Source organism: Catharus ustulatus, chromosome 4, assembly GCF_009819885.2.
Source record: "Catharus ustulatus isolate bCatUst1 chromosome 4, bCatUst1.pri.v2, whole genome shotgun sequence".
Classification (NCBI taxonomy): domain Eukaryota; kingdom Metazoa; phylum Chordata; class Aves; order Passeriformes; family Turdidae; genus Catharus; species Catharus ustulatus.
In genome coordinates, this window is record NC_046224.1 from 23,223,861 (window position 1) to 23,243,352 (window position 19,492).

The 19,492-nt window shown below is 42.3% G+C and overlaps 1 protein-coding gene across 2 annotated transcripts; it reads right to left on the reverse strand.

Annotated features, from left to right (window-relative positions):
* Positions 1-2,968: 2,968 nt before the first annotated feature.
* XPNPEP3 (X-prolyl aminopeptidase 3) lies at positions 2,969-19,353 on the reverse strand. Of its 2 annotated transcripts, none has more exons than XM_033057676.1 (10): positions 19,269-19,353; positions 17,688-17,804; positions 14,869-15,276; positions 12,971-13,173; positions 12,075-12,137; positions 11,076-11,189; positions 8,759-8,844; positions 8,089-8,272; positions 6,509-6,629; positions 2,969-5,712 (listed from the first exon to the last, which is right to left on the reverse strand). In XM_033057676.1, exons 1-10 carry the CDS (start codon positions 19,327-19,329, stop codon positions 5,546-5,548), a joined length of 1,524 nt encoding a protein of 507 aa, XP_032913567.1. In that variant the 5' UTR covers positions 19,330-19,353; the 3' UTR covers positions 2,969-5,545. The 2 variants fall into 2 exon arrangements, with proteins under 2 accessions (XP_032913567.1, XP_032913568.1); XM_033057677.2 differs by lacking the exon at positions 19,269-19,353 and adding an exon at positions 19,048-19,234.
* Positions 19,354-19,492: the final 139 nt, after the last annotated feature.

The window sequence follows — 19,492 nt, forward strand, 5'->3', positions numbered from 1 at the left end:
ACAAACTTGGCAGAGGCCACCCAATAGAAATGGTCATTCTGCCAAGAGGTGGTAGGAAGGGTGTTCATAGGTAGTACCAGGAACACCCGGCTTTGTAGCCTGGAACAAGGCCTGTAGAGAAAGCTCAAACCCAACCCCCTGCTGTGCCATTAGCAGCTGTGCTTCCTCTAAATGACTCAAATAATTTGCTGGGTGCTCATGACGGAGATGTAATACTATTAATTACAGAGGCACTGCTTGTAGCTCCTATAGGCAAAACAGATGTTGTATGTTACACTCTCTGTGCACATTAGACTGAAAGAGCAAAGAACATTATCCCCAAACTTAAAGCACTACCTGAGTAAAGTATTCACATGAGAAGAGATTACCTGACATCTGCTATTTCCTGGTACAAGAGTCAAACTGTGTAATCTTCACTTGGATCAGTGGCCAATCCCATTTTTCATTAATGTCCCAAAGGCACACAGAGGTAGAACCCTTTCTCTGCTGGGAATAAAAAGAAGCTGAGCCTCTCTCCCTCTCACAAAATATTCTTCATATTGGCATCGTTTGCTCACAAAGAAAAAGGCAGTGAGCTATTTCCCTGGAAAGAACAGCATTTCTAAAAGTTCTCACTAGAATGCCAACAACTCCTATTTGAACTACAGGCTGAGTTCTCAGCCTGTGCTGCCATAATATTTCTGCCTGAATTATGAAAAACTGAGATGCCTTTAAAAAGCCACAGGCTCTTTATGGTCTTGGCAGAAAAAAAACAATACAGAGCTTCAACCAGTTTCAGTTCTGCCCCACCACAGCATATCTGAGACCAGCATCTGCAAAAAGCTCCCAGTGAAGACTGCACATTGCTGCTGCATTGCTACCTGTTTCCCCAGCATTCCTGTGGAAGAACATATTGAAGCCTATAGTAGATATTCTCACTTCTGGGTCTACAACCAGCTTGCTTGTAACTTGTTCTTTGTTCAAAAATCTCATTGTCAGGCTTACCCAGACAGAATTTTTTTTTTCCTTTACTATTGTTAATGGATAACTCTGTCATGGTTGTTAAAAAGTCATACGTGGTATGAGTCAGCAAGTGAAGGTAATACTCATGGAGGAGTTGGAAATTTTTCCTCGTTCCTTTCTGCCCGTCTTCTGAAAAGCCTGGTTTTTATAAGCCAAATATTGGGTGCTGCTTCAGAAAAACAACCAGGTAGGCTGAGGCATAAGCTGTCCCAAGAACACAGGGGTTCTTTGGTCCTCTTGCTGCTAGGGAAGAAGGCTCAGGGTTGCCAGGCAGTTAAGGCAGCAAAACAAACTGAGAAGGAGCTGAAATTGAGTGTCATTGAATCCATGGTGCCTCACTGCCCATTTCAATTATAAATACTGCTTGAAAATTTGATTTATTGTTATGTCTCTTAAATACAGTGAATTTTATAGACTCACTCCTAGAGCCAGCACTATGACAGCGTCCAAATGATGATTTTTTTATCAAGTGGAGGCTGTGCAGTGCACATGAGTAGGGAGCATATTTAACAGATGTACTATAATGATGTCAGAATTATAAACTTAAATGCACTTTATATCTGCATCCAATAAAGAGATACCTGTACAGGCTTCTGGACAACTCAGTTTAAAAGGAAGTTAAAACCATTAATTTATGCCAATGCAGAGTGTGCTATCCAATTACATAAAGTATTAAATATCACAATTAAAACATTTTTGTCATTTATATCATACAGATTTTTTTTCTAAGTTTAACGCTTTTCACCTTATGGTAATTCTCCTGGGAGTAATTACTCACAATTTTCACAGCAGTAATTTGGATAGCATAAGAGCATGTAACTTCAATCTTACTCCCTCCATCACAATGAAGATTTTGCCTAGAAACATACTTTTTCCCCTTTGCATTATTTGAAATATGACACATAATCAATAACCTAAAATTGCATAAAAGTCTCATAATTCTATTGATTTTTAAAAGAAATAATTAAACTAACTGTTAAGACCAAGTTCATCAATACAATCTGACTCTTTTGTTCCTCCCTACTGAGTAGGACAAATCAATCAGGGTTATGAAACAGCATAACCAGTTTTCTGGAGCTATTGCACCATTCTGACAACATACTGAATAGCCAGTTTATACCCCGTTGTTCTCTCCTTGTTCTCCCATCCCCTTGGCACACATCCCTGCAGCTCCAAATCACAACCTTCTCCTGATTCTTCTCTTATTGCATTGTACAGTCTCCAAAACTCTCCATTTCCATTCTGTTTACTGTGCTACCTCAGTTTGCTACTTCCTACACTGTGTTCCTTCACAAAATAATGAATGCAATTTTAGGAAAGACATACTGTATTTTTCCCCATAGAGATAGAATGCCAATTTGTGTTAAATGTCAAATTTCGTTCTACTTCAATGACAGAAGCAAATCTGCAAATTGGTATCTCTGCTCACACTGTCAGGACTTTACTAGTTCTCTGCAAGGCAAAGCAGTCCCCTGGTAGAAGGTGAAGTGGGAAAACCAAAAGCCTCCCAGGGTTCCTCTGGAAGCAAAGCTGCTTCCCCCTAGGGATGGCTGGCTCTCATTTTCTCTCATACTCTGATGTCCTTAAGACTTGTGCCACATGAAATGGAATCTCTCCCCATGTGAACTTGTGTATACCTCGATTTCTCTTTCACTTCCCGTGATCCCACCAATGCCCTCCATCAAGCAGCTGCCGACTTATGCCACCACCGTGAGAGCTGCTCCTGCTCCCAAGTGGCTGCAGCAAGGAATCTCTTCTCTGGCAGAGGCAGACAGTCTGGCAGGATGGGATCAGCAACAGGGAGATACACCACAGGTATGTGCCATGCTGGCAGCCAGAGAACCAAGCTCTTCAGGGTTTCTTGATGAAGGTCGTGTAAAATGTTCAAGGATTTGGTTGTTTGCAAGGGACACTGCAGCATGTGTGTAGGTCACAGATTATTCATCTCTGCAACAAATGAGGAAAATTTCGGTTCATAGGATGCAGATTTAATACCTTCTGTGAAACGCACCTTTTACATGGAGCAAGAGATTGAAACCAGTAGCAATTTATGCTGAAAAAATGGTTGAAGACAATAGAAGAATTACAGAATATGCACGGCCTAAATCAGACACAATCAGCAGCCCTAGTAGCTCCATTACTTTCCACTCACCAGAGTCACAAACACTTCTTTACTAACAGAAACATTCATTTCCAGGATTCCTAAGATCTATCTGTGTTAACAAGTTGCAGGATTTTCCTGAGAAGAGTAGAAATTAATATGTGCTTACATTTGACAATGTTATTTCAAGTCCAAGACAGGTCACACACAATTTATAAATCTCCCTGAAAAATAACACTGTTTTTGGAGGTGCATATATCTGTTCAACAGCATGCAACTTGATGGCCTGAGAAATGACTTTCTACAAATTGTTTTATTTTAAAAATAATTTGTATATAGGCATTTTAAAGGCTAATTTACAGTAAGTACCATTATTAACTCTGTTAGATGCATGGGCAGATGTGGAGATCAGCCCACACACGTATCTCTCAGATTAATGTTATTTTAACCTGCTTACATAGTTCCAAAATCCCCAAGATTTGGCCCAGTTGATGTGGCTCCAACAGGTGTAATTGGAACAAATGTATTACAGATGAGAATAATGTAAAAAGTATTCATCAGGTCTGTGTTCATACTTAGGAAGCCTCCCTTCTAACATTTCAGGCTGTAGCTATCACTGCAAGACAGGAGTATTTAACAAGCACTGCCATCAGAGATTAGCAGATTCCCTTAAATAGGTGAAACTCAATACACTAAACCCTGTAAAAGCATTTATTTTTGTCATGTTTAGAAAATAAAATCATGGCATGCCTTGCCTGCCTTTCAGGTGCCAAATGCAAACCCGTGTGCATGCACCCAGCTCATGTTAAATGCAATGAGAGATGCAAGACCCTGCCCACTCAGCTTTCACTAAGTGAAATACAGAAAAAAAGAGGGGGAAAAAGTAGTGCAGATTTTTCTAGAGATTACACAGCAACAGGGCCAGACATCAAACTCCAGAACCCTGACCACCATCCCCACATGCTGCTGGCTACATTCACTGTGGGGAATTAGGCCAAAATGGGGAAGAGGCAGTGACATTGATAAGGAAGTAAAATGGATTAGGAAGCAGTGACACAGTGCATCAAAAATAGACAATCTAGGAAGAGAAGAGAAAGAAAATTTAGAGTAACAGATGAAGAGCACTGAAAGCTACCTAAGAAAGGAAAGTAAGGTGATACAACAACAAGTGTAAATAACAGGACATGCTCTGATGAGAGGTATTTTTCAGGCATGTTGAACAGCTGTTTGTCTAAATATTTCAGTAAATACACAGATGCTGTGCTTGCTTCTAGTAGGTGTATTTACTGTGGCATACAATGGCCTGGGTGGCAGGCTGATGTTCAGGGTAGAAAACTCTCTTTACCCCTCATCCAGCCTAGCCTCAGTAACATTTGCACCTGCTTCAAAAATATTATCAGAGCACTTGGAAAAACCCCAAAGTCAGCTCTTATCATGCCCTCAGAGTTCAAAAAAGAATTACTTTTAATTCCAATTAATTCTGTATAAAAGCCATGTAAAGACTTGACACTTGCCATAGGGCTGACTCTTCACTGCTGCAGTTGCTGGCCCTTACAGCACACAGCAAGCATAAACCAGAAAGGTGCTGTGACTGTCCCAGAACTGGACACCTCACATCTGGGTGACAACCAACAGCTCACCAGTGGAGTCCAGCATAATCAACATGGCCCTGGCTCCTAGGGTAGAGAGGGGCTCAGAGCAGGACAAAGGAATGGACCTTTGGGACAAAAGGAAGGGAATGTGGAAGACAGCAAGAATAGGTATGTCTAGCCTTCTCAGCCCTATCTGTACTTTGAAATTACCAAACACTCCAATAAGCTGAAACACAAGGTGTTTTTTCCTGCTGCAGGCCTTTTGTGCATATGCCTGATCAAGGCCTAAACGCATCCTTATCCTTAAAATACTAAAATAATTTTCCATGGGCTTCAGCTACAATCACCTCTCCACCAAACCCATCTCCCTGATTACCAGACTCTCTCATTACATGGTTCTATAAAATTCAAGCTGACACATTCTATCCCAAACCAGCATCTATAAAAGCCTCGTTTTTAAAATCTGACTGTTGTGAAACTGCTGCTAAGGGGGAAAAAAGGGGGCCTTGGTCTCTGCTGTTGTACTGTGCATCTGGTGGCACTGACAAAATTCAACCCCTCGCAAGGGGGTCAGAACACATGGATCCACAGCAGAGTGATGAATCCATTCCCACTTTATACAACAGTTCAATGTTAGCACTATCAGAAGAAAACTGTGCACAGAAAAGGTTGTTTTGTTTTTTCATCCCTCAGTACCCAAGCCCTTTGCGTTCCACTGCCCAGTCCCAGTCTTGGAAACAGCCACCATCTGTCCATGCCTTCCATCACTTGACAACTACAGCCAGCTAAGGATCTGCATCCCTGTGGGGCTGCGTCTCCCAAGGAGGATGAAAGAGGCAAAGAAGGGGCATCATGAGCTGCGGCCACAGATCTGCTCGATGTCGTAGATATCCTTGGGACAATCAGCAGACAAGACAAGAGGTGCATCCTCTGTTATCACAACATCATCCTCAATGCGCACACCAATACCACGAAACCTCTCCGGAGCACTCGCATCATCCTCAGGGATATAAATGCCTGAAATAAGAAAGAGAATTAAAACACAACACTCTCCAGAATACCACCTTTCACTTGCTGCACCACCAGGAGAGGGGGTTGGACTTTCAGCAACACAGCATGTTTGATCCTGAGAATTTTTAATATGGCAAGTTACTCTTTCTTCTCATGGCTGTTGGTGGGCAAAGAAAGGAAAGTGTCCCTCTGTGCCTGTAGATATCAGGACATTAATAAAAAACTCCAATAGTTACACGTAGCCTTTTCACACTTCTTGCTCTCAGTGTTACATTCACAATGATGACTTTAACAATGTTCTGAATAGAGAGAGAAGAGGCAAGCATTAAATATAAGTTTCCAGCTCACAGCTCCAAATCTACTGACAAGGAGAGAGAAAGATTCCTTACAGTATGCCTATTTTGCTAAGCTAAGTTGTGAACCCCTATAATTGCAGACTGCAATGCTTGAGACATTACCAGTGACTGGTAGAATTTCAGTGGCAAGAACACAGCACAAGTGAATTAACCCTGATTTCTGCACTGCAGTTCACCTATGCTACACAGCCCGAGCTCTACACTACTCCCCCCTGAGTTTACTCCCAATGCGTGTTACCTTGGCTATGTTTTGGAAGGAAATAGAGTTTTCTAATACTGTCATGGCTTTGGAAGGTGAATAACTTAAGGCTTTCCAATACTGCTATAGTTTCCAGCTTCACCAGAAAGGATCTGGATGCTTTGGTCTGCAGGACCAGCTAATTACTGAAAGGCAATACTGTTATCCTCAGTGTTGCATGTTTTTGTCCCCCACGGACTGCTTTTACCTGGTTCAATGGTTATCACCATGCCTGGCTGGAACGGGAGCGATCGGGATATATCTGGGGTATCATGAACATCCATGCCCAAGTAATGGCCCACATGATGAGGGCAGTACTTTCGAACAGCCTAAGAGAAGACAGAGCAAGTGTCACAGAGGCAGTTAAACACACCCCAACTTGTTCCAGTACAAAACACAGGGAAAAGAGCGAGAATACTTATGTGCTTAACTAGCAGTTTTACTGCCATACCTGGGTCACCAGGGCCTGCCTTCCATTTACTAGAGCTGGATGGCCTTAAAACCCACCAGCTGCAGACTGCTTTTCCCCTGCAGTGAAAAGAACAGCCCAAACCCATCACCGTGACAGCATGTCAGGCAAGATGTCAATTTGCAAATCGCAGAGCTTTGCTGCCCAACCCTTTCTATCCCTTAAACTCCCAAGCCCTGCCCCTCCATCAGCAGATTTTCACAGCTGACAGCAGCGGATACAGCTGCTCTGGGCTGTGAAAGTAGTCTCCCAGGCACAGCAAAGCAAATGCTGTGCTGATTTCATTCAGTAGCTACAGCATGATTTAAATCCATCTCTTCAAGGTATGGACACCGCCTCCCCCCGCTCCATCCTAATCTCCCTCCCTCTAAAGCAGCAGTCATCTAGAACTCCTCCCTGTCCACGCTCCTCATTCCCAGGGGACTGAGCTGCAGGCGCTGCTCCCGTCTGGCTGTGCTTCCACCTGCCGGAAGAACCCGGCACGACACTCTCCGTCCGCCGGCGGCAGCCGGAGCTGCCATGGCACCGGCACCGCACGCAGCTAAATCCGGCAGGAACCTGTCCGGCTGCCAAAAACCCTAGTGCCATCACCTGGTTCCGCCATCTTTGCGGTATTGGCATCAGCAATCATCAGCTCCGCAGTGAGAGTACTGCATAAACTTCTCTAACAGCAAACCAATCCTATTTATCTGCAGGTTCAGCTCTAAGGCAGTCCAGTTTCCCAGTCTCATTCACCAGGTAGCTCTGTGAATCCCAGTACTAACACAAAATTGTGCAGAAGAGGCAGCAGGTGGAATGACTGAGAATAGGCTGCACCTTTTGGTGGCACTGTGATTTATGCGATGTCAAACAGACCACAAAAGCACAAATAACTGCCTGCAGTCAACCCTGAATCTTGTATAAGTGCCCACGTGCCTGTAGTTCCCTTCAGACTGTGCTCTAAAGCTGTTTCTGTCCTGGCAAGTAGTACAGAGCAATGGGAATGGACCTGTAGAGCAAAACAGCAAGAGCCAAGGAACAAATATTCACACTTATGTACATATAAGACTAGCGATTACTTCAGACCAAACCGTGCACCAAATGGTTGAAACACATCTTGGATTCAACCAAGCCCAACCAGAGAAATTCATTCCTGTGCTGAGACTAGCCCATAACATGAATTAAAGCATCGTGTAACAGCAATTAGAAGAGACATCCTAAAACCACATTCCTGACCCAAATTAAAGCCCTAAAACCATCCAAGGATAAAACAAACAGGATTTATAGGAGTAAGCTAGAGTAAACAGGAGTAAAGTCGATTAAAAAAAAACTTGAAGCACCTTGAAGAAATGGCTGTCAGTGATGCTGTTCTCCAGGACACCCAAGTCTTTCAGTTTCTGTCCAATAAGGCTCAGCATGAGGCTGTAGATATTTTCCAGACTCATGCCAGGGGAGCAGAGGCTCAAGCAGGACTTCTGGATATCCAGGACAGCTTGATACAGTTCTGCTTGGGGTTTGGTGAACCTGAAGACCATGGAGTAAAGGAATATCTCACAACTAAATCTCTGTTTCCAAGAGAAAAGAGATTCTGTCCCCAGAACCTGTTCTGGGGGCAGATTCAGTTCAAGCATGGAGCAAGGGAAAAACAGAAAGCAAAGCAACTGTTTCCTTGTATAAAAGGCCACACCAGCAAATTCACAACTGGCAGAGCCAGGTACACATCAACTGAAACTCCTGTTTTCTTACACATAACTGAAGTCAGCCACAGCTGAATGTACAAAAGCCCTCTCTGCACTTTAAGCATGCTCTAATAGCTGAAAATAGCAATAATCACACATATTCATGCAGTAATTAATGAGACAGTGGGGAATACAGCTGAATGATTACTTTAATATAATTTGATTACTTTGAAGTACCACAGAATGGGACATGGTAAAACTATTAAATACACACTCCATCAATTATTTAAGAGCTTATCAAAATTCTTTAAAAAAACTTATTGCAGCATACCTTCCATTGACAGGCCAGGTACGTGTGATGTCACTCACATAGTTGGAAAATTCACATCCACCATCTAGCAAGACCAGTTCACCATCCTAGTGAACAACAGGAAAGAATGCTCTGTGGGTCAGTTCAGCTATTAATTGATTTTTCTGTCTGAAATCAGGAAAGGAGGTTATGCTTCTGTTTTCATAATGCAGCTGCAGAAATATGAATTCCTTTTGCAGAGTAATACCCCAGGTACTACTGTTTATAAATAGGCTATTCCAGTCGGCTTGTTTCTCTGCAAGGTAGTCTCTGTTAGGCTTATCTACTGTCTGAACTTTTAAGATGAAGAAAAAGCCTTTTCCTTGAACTATTCTGCTCTCTGAGACATAAGCCCTATTTACACCCGGATCTCTTACTCCAGCAAATTATGCCTGTGACTCCTTTCACTAGCAGCTCTCGGCTATAACTGACTGAGACAGAAGAGGTTTGCAACAAAACCACAGCATTTCTGAGCTCCCCACAGGATCACAAACAGCTACAAATTTACCCTTGTCATAGACTAGGAGGACCCAGCATAATCACTTTGTATCACAAAATCTGACAGTGTATCACTGCTGTATAGTGGTGAATAAGTTGTGCAACCTTCCCTTTCTCTTCCAGGACTTTCTCGACCGTTTTAATGGATCTTTCTGGATCTATCTGGTAAAGAAAAAAACTTTTTGGAGATGTGAACCTCCAATTCACTTCAGCAGAACTGTTTCATATCAATGACTACACATCTCCCAAAAGAAAGAAAGACAGAAGAAAGACAAAGTGCCAGGAACAGAACCACTGCCTTGTTTTCCCTCCTTAAAGGGGCTAGCAACAAATAGAGCAGTAAGATGTTCAACAAGTTTGGATTAAATTCTCCACAGATTTACACTACATGTAGAGATTCGTTCCACAGATCTGTGACTGTCAGCAGACACGACGTGGAACAACAAGGCATCATTGCAGCATGTTAAGGGAAAGAATAAAGCAGCAGAATTTCACTGCTAATGCTACTTGCAGTGCAAGTGATACAAACAGGCACACAGCAAATAAACCAGAAGTGAGCAGGTCTCACTATCCCACCGAATAGACAGGGCATTAACTATGCATTTAAACTGTACTTTTAAACTTTCAGAATAGCTGGTTTAAATTCTCTAAAGCAAATCTGAAAATACAGCACCTACTATCTTCCAAGCAATTAAACAACCTAAGTAAAAATTTATTGACTAAGAATTCAGCCTGTGGTTTGACTGTCCAGTAAATGCCTTATGCTGTACTTGTCCTCTTGCTTTAAAGCAGAGTCCTCTAAGACTGAATGAAACACTCTCAAATTAGACACTTTGTTAGCCTATTTGGAAACAAGATCTGTAGGAAGCAGCACACAAAGGAAGAGCCAAGCTTACGGGTTTAACCTTCTACTTAATAGTTTTGGAAAAAAACAAGTGACAGTCATTTAACTGAACAATTTCAACACAAGCAACTGGAGTTACAGCAGCGCGCCTGACCTTGGATGACAGAACAACAAAGGAGGCTCCTTCCTGCCAAAAGCAGCCTGTCATATCTTTTGTACATTTGTCTCTACAGATCATTTCAAGGTCTGCTAGCATGCCAGCTTCAAGAAAAGACAATGCTAGTGGGAAAGTTTCATTCTGCATTAAGACAGAGGAAAAATATGCTCCTCTGAAAAGTAAATAGTGAGCAGAGCAGTGAGGGAACACTGCTCCTGAAAATACTTATCTGAATCTAAAGACCTATTGTCAGGAAAGTTGGAGGGGGGTTAAATTCAATGAGAATCTTCAAAATAAGACAAAACACATTACTCTTCCACCTCTTGACATTTAATGCTGATCCATTCCTCACTTGCTCCCCTTTCCTGCTTTGCTGGGCTTCACCAGAGCAGGAATGCACTCTGCCCTTATATTGCAAAGCAAGGCCAAGGAATGCAAGTGACAGCAGAAGATCCTCCCGAGTGCCTTTGCTCTGCCTGTGACAGTAGCTCCCCTTTTTTGTGAGGCCCCCAGCATTGCAAGCTGCTGTGAGAGGAGACATTCACTAAATTATCTGCAATCTTGTTTGCAAGTCCCTGCACTGTTCGGAAAATACTGCAGCAAAAACTGTGAAGAAAGAAAGACAAGTTGAATCTGCCACTGACAGTAAAATTAACCAGAGCAGAATTCTTTTCCCTTGCTCACTTAAAAAATATGTATTTAAGTGCTTTGATCTGTTCAGTCAAAACAAGCAGCAGCTAGGGAACATATATTTGTGTCACACAACTGCATTTCAAGTTACTGGACAGAACAAGGGTTACCTTGATGAGCTGATTATTTTTCACGTAGTGCAAAGTGTTTGATCTGTTGCCACCAGCAACAACAGGGGGGTATGCCAAGATGTCAGCACCACGAGCACGGCACTCGAATTCAAACTGGAGAGAAGAGGAAACCATTAGTGCTGATTCAGGTGATTAACTGCCCTAGAACTGCAACAATTCTTTCCAACAATTGTTTTCTTGATTGGTACAATTCAAAATGAAATTGGAAAGTGTTGACTAAATGAAGTCAGTCTTAAATATTTTTCAAAAACTCTGCAGGAAAGAAAAATCCCAGAACCATCCACTTTTTCAAGAGTTTTTCAAGCCTTTACTGGGTCTACAAGAAGCTCTTTCTGGCACAAGCTGTTCAATACCGTCTCAAACATTCACTACATTGTTATATATCCAGGTGTGGACTCACTCTCATATAAAGCAAAGCTCTTATTTGCCATATGACTTTGTGAATTTTCAAAGATCCTACATATCAGCATGATAACAGTCATGGTTTGTTTCTTTCTTTTAAAATTACAAAGTACCAGCATATTTACAGCAGTATCTATTTTTCATGACTGTTGAACTAAGAAGATTTGAAAGCGTGCACCACCTTGATGTTTGAGGGGATAGAAAACAAAAGCACCAGAAGCCTCAAGATCTTTACCTTTCTTGAATGAAGAAGCTGATCAAAGCATGGAAATGAATAAATTTACTTTTATAAAGACCCTCAACATATTAATAGCATGTCTCTTCTATGGTACTTTCAATATAGTACAAAAAGACATCAACAGAGAGAAACAAATGCTACACTCCTTAAATAAAGGTACAGGAAATACAGCTGAAGAACTCCTCACACTGACTCTTCTGCATGTCCAAAGAACAAGAGTTGGGTGAACAAATGTGCTACAGTAGGAGGGATGAGAAAGAGATCTGACATTTCTGGTTTCCTGGAAGGAAAAGCAACATCCAGCCCTTCAATCTCACTTTCAGCTACAAAGCACTCACCTTTGCATACAGAAAGGCTTCATCCACAGGGGATTTACTGGCAAACATCGTCTCTGTGAAAGCCTATGAAAAAGAAGGGACTTTCAGTTAGCAAAGGAGCTTGAACTGTTTTTTTCCACCTGTTGTCTCTTGAGGAAGGCCCCAAATCAGCTGGCCCAGAACCACAGGGTTTCACCAACTTCTTTGGTGAAAGTGTTGTCAGAACCAGTTAACATCTATACCCTATGAAACTGTATTTAGGGGATGACTGACTCTAGTTTTTGGGAAAAACAAACAAACAAACAAAAAAAGGATGAGATGATTGAGGCTGATCTCATTGCTTGACATTTTAGAAGCTGTCTCACTATGGATTCCCTCAGATATAATAGGGTTGCCTTATGCAGCTTTTCCTTCAGAGAAAGACAACTTGTGCCTCTCCTTTCTATTTGGCTATCTATTTTAATAATATTTACAAAAACATAACTGCACTTGAAGCATCTGTCAGATTTGTTTAAAAGTGGCCAATGAGTTAAAAAGGTACTTGAGGGTGAAGGGGGAATGCAGACACATACATAGGAAACATCTTCATAAAAAATCCTGTTTCCTCAAAATAAACAGAACAGATGGGAAAGAAAATTATTTTGGAAAGCAGAGAGGAAGCTGGGAAGACAGTAAAAAGGCTAGCCTTTGCTTTTAAACAAACTGCTGGCTTTCCTTCACTGCAGTTATGCTAATTGAGATAGACTGGTAGTCCAAGCAGTCTTCCCTTTCTCTTTGTCCTGTGGAGGGAGCCAAGCCCAGCCAGTGGTTGAGATAGAGCAGTTCAGTAACAGATCAGACCAAAGCTCTCTTTCCAACTCATGTCACCTCATCAAAGGAATGCACTGGCTCATTAGGAGAGCACACAACCCCATTACCTCTGCTGTCACCCGGCCAGCTATCTTCATCCTCTCAATCTCTGCAGGGGATTTGATGAGACGAAGGTTTTGCACGAGATGTCGAATGCCCTGGATGCGGTTTTTGCTCCGAGCTTTTACCTCAGCCAGGGGCTGCATGTAGTCAGAGTGCAGCTCGGCATGCACTGGTTTTCTCAAGTCATACCAAACCATGTTTGACTCACCTAGAATACAAAACAAAAGTTGACACAGACTAAAATAAATGCAGAAATGTCCTCCCCATACTAAACTAACTCATTCTTCCTGAATGAGAACTGTTGCTGTATTTGAGAAAAATAATTTTCTCTGGACCTACACTGACGGACTATATAGGCACTTTCACTGTCACAAAATCCCAGCAATCTCTTCTCAGTTTGAAAGATTAGCAATTCATAGCATATAGATTTGACAAATCCCCACTTCTGGGCAACTAATGTAGTTTACAACCACATCACTGAATACATGCATCTGGCTCAGGTCCATTCAGAGTGCACTGGTGTAAGCTAAGCAGCTATCACATCACAGTGTACCTTCTTAATAGTTCTCCCATTCAGCCTGTCCACACTCATGGAAAGCAATTTACCTTTTTTACATGGAATCAAGAACATTATCAGCAATGCCTCAGGACACTTGGGGGAACAATTGGTTATTTCAGCCATTCAAAAAGATGAGCTTACTGAGAACAAACACATTTACTCACAGTGGAAATTTATTCAGAACATCAGTTAACACCACCATTCTCCTCAGGAGAACATTTTAAATGCAAATGAGTAAAAAAGCCATGGTGAGTCACTGCTGATGTCCACACAGGCCCTCCTTCTTTGGTAACAGGAACCATTAGCAGGTGCTTACTAAAAGTGGCTGAGAAACAGAGCATTCATGACAGAGTATTGTCCTTGGCTGATTTACTGCATTTCATGGACCTCTCCCCCAAAGAACTGCAAACCTCTCACTCCATTTTAATTTTGATATTCAAAACTTCCATTAATGATGTACAGCTTAAGAGGTGCCAAACCCTGCCATGTGATAATTTAATTCCCTTAGTTTTTAAATTAGGAAAACCAGCAATTAATCAGTCATAATCATCCTCTGTACTTTCCCCAACTATACACATCTTGCCTTGCTTTCTCTTTTTCAAGCTGAGTAGGTTGGCTCAGCATGTATCTCACACACATTTCATGCTTTCTTTGATCACCGTTTGCTCTGTGACTTACCTGTTTTCAAGAGGTCCTTTTTTGAAACAAAATAATTGAATCCAAGGTAATTAATACTTAATTAATACTCAATAATTCTCTCCCTCTAGTTGTGTGACCCCTCCAAAGTCACACTTGCCCTTATTACAGTCAGGAGTCTTCATCTTCATTTTATTATGCATTTAAGTTCCCCCTGGATTATAAGTATTGAGGCTACATGTTGACGTGAGATGCAGAAGAATATTTTTAAAAGGACAGCAATGTTTGTATTTCAGGGGCAAGTCATCATCTAGCTAAATGTGTAACAAGCCCCATCGTTTTCCAAGTCCACTATGAATAAAAAGCCTTCAAGTTTCCTATACATCATCTGGTTCTGGCTCTGACAGCAAACAAATATGACTAAAACAGCAACATGGTCTTATCCTGTTCCTTAATATTTCACAGATATGCAGACTGGCACTCACACAGATACACAAGAAAATCAGAAACTTTCAAAACATCATATTCATTGGTGGCCCTCAAAGAGCTAACACAAACTTCCAACTGCCTCTGCCATAGCCATACTCCCTGCCCCTCCCTTAAGTTCATTTTAGTCTCAAAGTGGTGTCGCAGACCACCTCTCAAACCTGTACCATTTGGACATTGCAGACCACACGCTCATCTCATTCCCTCGCCATTTTTTCTCACCTTTAAGCTTGGCCACCAAGTGCCTGAACTCCTCAATGGTGTAAGCTTCATCTACTCCTGTGAGAGCAATTGCCCCATCTGGGCCTGATCTGGGCCCATCCCACAGCTCTCGATTTGGATCTCTCCGGGGCACAAAAAGTATGGATTTGTGAGATGGTAGCGCTTTGCCAGGAATGCTCTGCAGCACCAGGATGCTGTCAGGCTCCTGAAACCCACAGAGGTACAGGAAATTAGTGTCCTGGTGGAAAACATAGGGGATGTCATTGCTCATGTAGTATGTGGGGTTGGACAGCAGAATCACTGTGTGGTCCAAACCATCCCAGCCTTGGGCTTCCTTCTGGATCAACGCCATCAGCTTGTGTCGGCGAAGAGCATATTCCACCTGAGATAATCCTGGGGTTACCTCTCCTGTGAATACAAAACAAATCAGATGGAGAAATTCAAGGCACAAAGGGTATTTTACTAGCCACATGCCTGATTCCTGCCTACTCCCTGCCTTAAATGTGCATGGATTCTTAGTAATCCCCCACAAGCCTTTCCCTTGCTCCTCATTCAGGCTGCTACTCCATCATGCAAAGACAGACGTTGGTTTTAACCAACTGGATGCTGTGTTACATATTTCTGTGCAAAGGCAGAAATCACAAAACCTGGTAGATTCAGACAAACATCCAAATGTTTGCAGAGAATGTGTTAAAAAAAAAAAAGAGAAGGGGCAAGGCAAACTGCACTTTGACCGCTAAAAACTGATGGGTTTTACAGCATGGATGTTGAACAGAAGTTTACCTCCTGAGGCTGAGCATTAATTTCCTCAGATAAAGCTAGAATGTTTGTTCAAATACACACTAAGTCAACTCATAAAGTGACTATTTCTAAACCACAAGGGGCAGATTGAGTGTCAGAGATCCTGGGAGATCAGGCAGAAGTACAGAGGTTGCAGAGTCTAAGCAGTCACGAGATTCCAGGCAGAAACAAACCAGAGACTGCAGGCTGCCATCAGACTCCTGTTAAGAGAACGGATCTTCTCCAGGGCATATGTAGCTTTTCTCAATATTTAACAATTCAGATTTTCTAAAGTTAAATACTGTATGTATTTCTAATAACACTAACTAAGCAGATGATCTCTCAGATGAAGGTACTCTTTCAACTGCTCCAGTCCCAAAAGACATGAACTACAGCAATCAAGATACTCACCAACACAGGACTGAAGTTCAAAGGACAACCAGCAACAGCTGAAGTACGTATTTTTAAAATTGTGAGACTCCCTAATTATGATCTAAATTAATATAAGAGCCTTAATCAGTACTTTGGCTAATACCCTACTTTAACATAGATTGAATTTTGATGCTGTTTGTTAACTTTCCACTTTCATAATCTTTTCTTCCTCTTTCATGTATTACACAGTGACAATTCTATACCAAAAATTGACATTTGACTTGTACTACAAGTGGATTCTTGCATGGGTGCAGTGGGAGGGGGAGGTTCTATTGGCATTAATTTTTACACGTTTTCAATTATATCCTCAATACCTATTTGATGTGAAAGTCTTTAAAATTACCCAAACAAACCCAAAACACCTATCACATTTATTTTACTCTGCAATCATAGAAATGACAGAGAACACAAAGTGTTTTAATGCAATCTGGCCTCACAATTCTGCAATGTTATACTGCAAATTTCCTATGTTCCACTGCATTTCAGTCAGTTTTTTAACTGCCAGAGTTCAGTGAATTTCAGAAGCTGCAATGGGGTGAAACATGGGAATCTCAGCTGTCTTCCAACCGTGAGGCCTGGAAATTCCCTTTGCATTAAAGGCATTTCAAAACAATAATTGCAATAAAACAATATTATTTTAAGGAAACCACCTCTACTTTATTAAATGGAAAAATACTTTGGATAGCTAGAATTCACTTCCAGTGCTTCAGCTGCACTTTAAGGAATTCCCCTTTAAGCCCTGTTTAAGCCTTGAGCTGTCAATGAATGCCCTGAGCAACCTGATCTAATACTGAAGTAAGCCCAGCTTTGAGGACAGGGGGAACCTGTTAACTGTGTGAGGTTCCTTCTGACCTGAATTATTCTACAGTTAAATACAGAAGTGTAAATATATATATATATATGTATACACATACACACGTTCAGCTGTTCTCCCTTTCTACCCATCTATGGAAGAACACAGAATGTTTTCCTGGACATATTCTTGAATATATTTTTGTCGCAATTTTTTGTTTTTTTTTTTTTTAGGTTTAAGTGTGGTCATCTTATGCCTACATGCTCATTTTCATGAATCTCAAACAACCTTTATCACTTCTTTCAAATACACAAGCTTCCACCACTACTGTCTAACTTCATAGTCACAATTCCTTTTTCCCCTTTTCCTCATATTGAATTCTCCTCTGAACAGGGCACATTCCTTAGACAAGCGGTGTCCATCTATCAATGTCCCTCCCCATTCACCTTTGCTAACCGCACCTTTGTTTTGTGAACCATTCTGACAGTTCAGCTTGCACAAAAGGCTCTCTCTTAAAAAAACCCATTTATTTGCAGGACAACAGCCCACAAAATGACACTGGCACAAAAGGTCTGCATTACCAAGTAAACAACCCTGAGAAAAAAAGAAAGAAGCTATGAAAGTCATCACATGTGAAGCTTATTTTTGGAATCAGTATCATCTCAGACAAGGAAATTAGCTACTAAATATAATTACTGGCTAATGAAGGTAGTCATAAACTGCGGAAACTTCATGATGCAGCAAATCAATACGCTCAGAAAAACAGAGACAAGAAAATAATCAATGACTGGCTCATGCAGGGCCCAAACATCACCTGGTTTGAGCAGATGTGGATGTGTGAAGGGGCTGGGCTGGCCCAAATACCGGTTTGGAATCTTCTTCTGCTGGGCAGGCTGGATGGAAAATCTTCGGAGAGCACATGACTTGCAAACTAGAGGAAAAGAAATGTAGCATGTCAAGGTAAAAAATCCCCAAGCTTTCCAGTTAGGAAACTGCAGAACTGTGGTCTATTCATCAGACTCTTAGCAGCAGATCTTCACTTATATGACATAAATATCCCTCCTTAACTTCTCCATTTGCTGTGCATCACAATAGTTTACTAAACACACACAACTCAGCTGACAATCAAATATTCATGGAATAGATAAAAAGAAACAAACATTTGCTAAACCTGACAATCCAGCAACAAAACCCGGGAAGCTCTGTTGGTCTGCATATTCCAATTCATACAACTGAGGTTCATGAGGCACTCAACACTCTCCCACCCTTGCTTCCCTCAAACACCACAGGGCTCCGAGCACCACACCTGTATATTATCTCTTCTTGACTATGTCTTAAAATTTTCTCTCATCTGGAACAATTATACCATTTTCAAGGCCTTTCCAGTTTTCTTTTTTGACTAATAATGCTGCAAAGAAACCATCAAATAACACGGGTTTATACAGGAATGTGATTTTCTGTCTGGAGGATACCCAAGAGTCCCTGTTTATTAGCCAAACAGGATAGTTATGTATCCCATTTGCAAACCCACACACAGCCAAAGCAGATGAGAAAGACAACTACAAGTATGCATCTGTGAGCTAGGAAAGGGCATGATAAGACAAAATCTAAAACTAAGAATGATTGTCAAGAACTTAAGAATTCTCAGTCATAGCCTTTTGCAACTGAAGTGCTTGTGCCTGAATACAAATCATCCAGACCTGTAGGAAGGAGAGGGTAGTCAGAAGGTAAACATCTACTTGATGTTTTGGAAAGTGGTTGCTCTTTGTTACTTACCATGTGCTTACTAGAAAACCAATTTGTGTTGTCATCCTTAGAACAAATACTATTAACTCTTTACCAGCATAAGCAATGATAACACAAGCAAAACATCTGCCTTTGAGGTAGCCGAGACTCCAAGGCTTACAGCAGAACACACAGACTGTAAATTTGCCGCGGGAGCCTGTATGATTAGCCTCTAATTGAAGACCATTTATGCATGACAGCTAATAGTCACAACATGAAGCTTTCACTATGTGATGCTTGACTGGAGACCCGGGCGGTGAAATGTAACTGCAGTCCTCTGTGCAGTCTAGTCTAGAATTTGTGTTCCTACTGTTTTTCTGCACGTACATAGCAGACAAACAGGGCAGCTCACAACGAGACGACACAGCGAGCACTAAATAAAGCAACACCTTGAAGGCCGCGAGGGGCTTGCTATCGTTGCTGTATCATTCAAGTTACTGCCTGCTCTTCCCTAAGATTCAGCCCTGACCGGGGCTGCACTGCGCCGCCGGGGAGAGCCGCTTTCCCGCGACCCGAGAAGCGAAAGCAGGGCTGTAAGCAGCGAGAGCCGGGTGTCGGTAGCGGAGCCGCGGGCGGTGTCGGGGTGTGGGGGGAGGAGGGAATGTCTGACCTGCGGCGCCGCGCCAGACCCGGGCCGCCAGGACAAGCCCCTGCTGCGGGAGGCGCGACATGGCCGGGCCGCACGGCGCATGCGGGGCCTCTCTGCGCCGCGCGCTGACACCATCACCGCGCGCGGCCCGCCGCCAATGGGCGGCTGAGGAGCCCCGGGGGCCGCCTGCCTCGCGCGCGAGGGGGAACCCGCGCCACGGCGGGGCTGGCGGCAGCAGCCTCGGG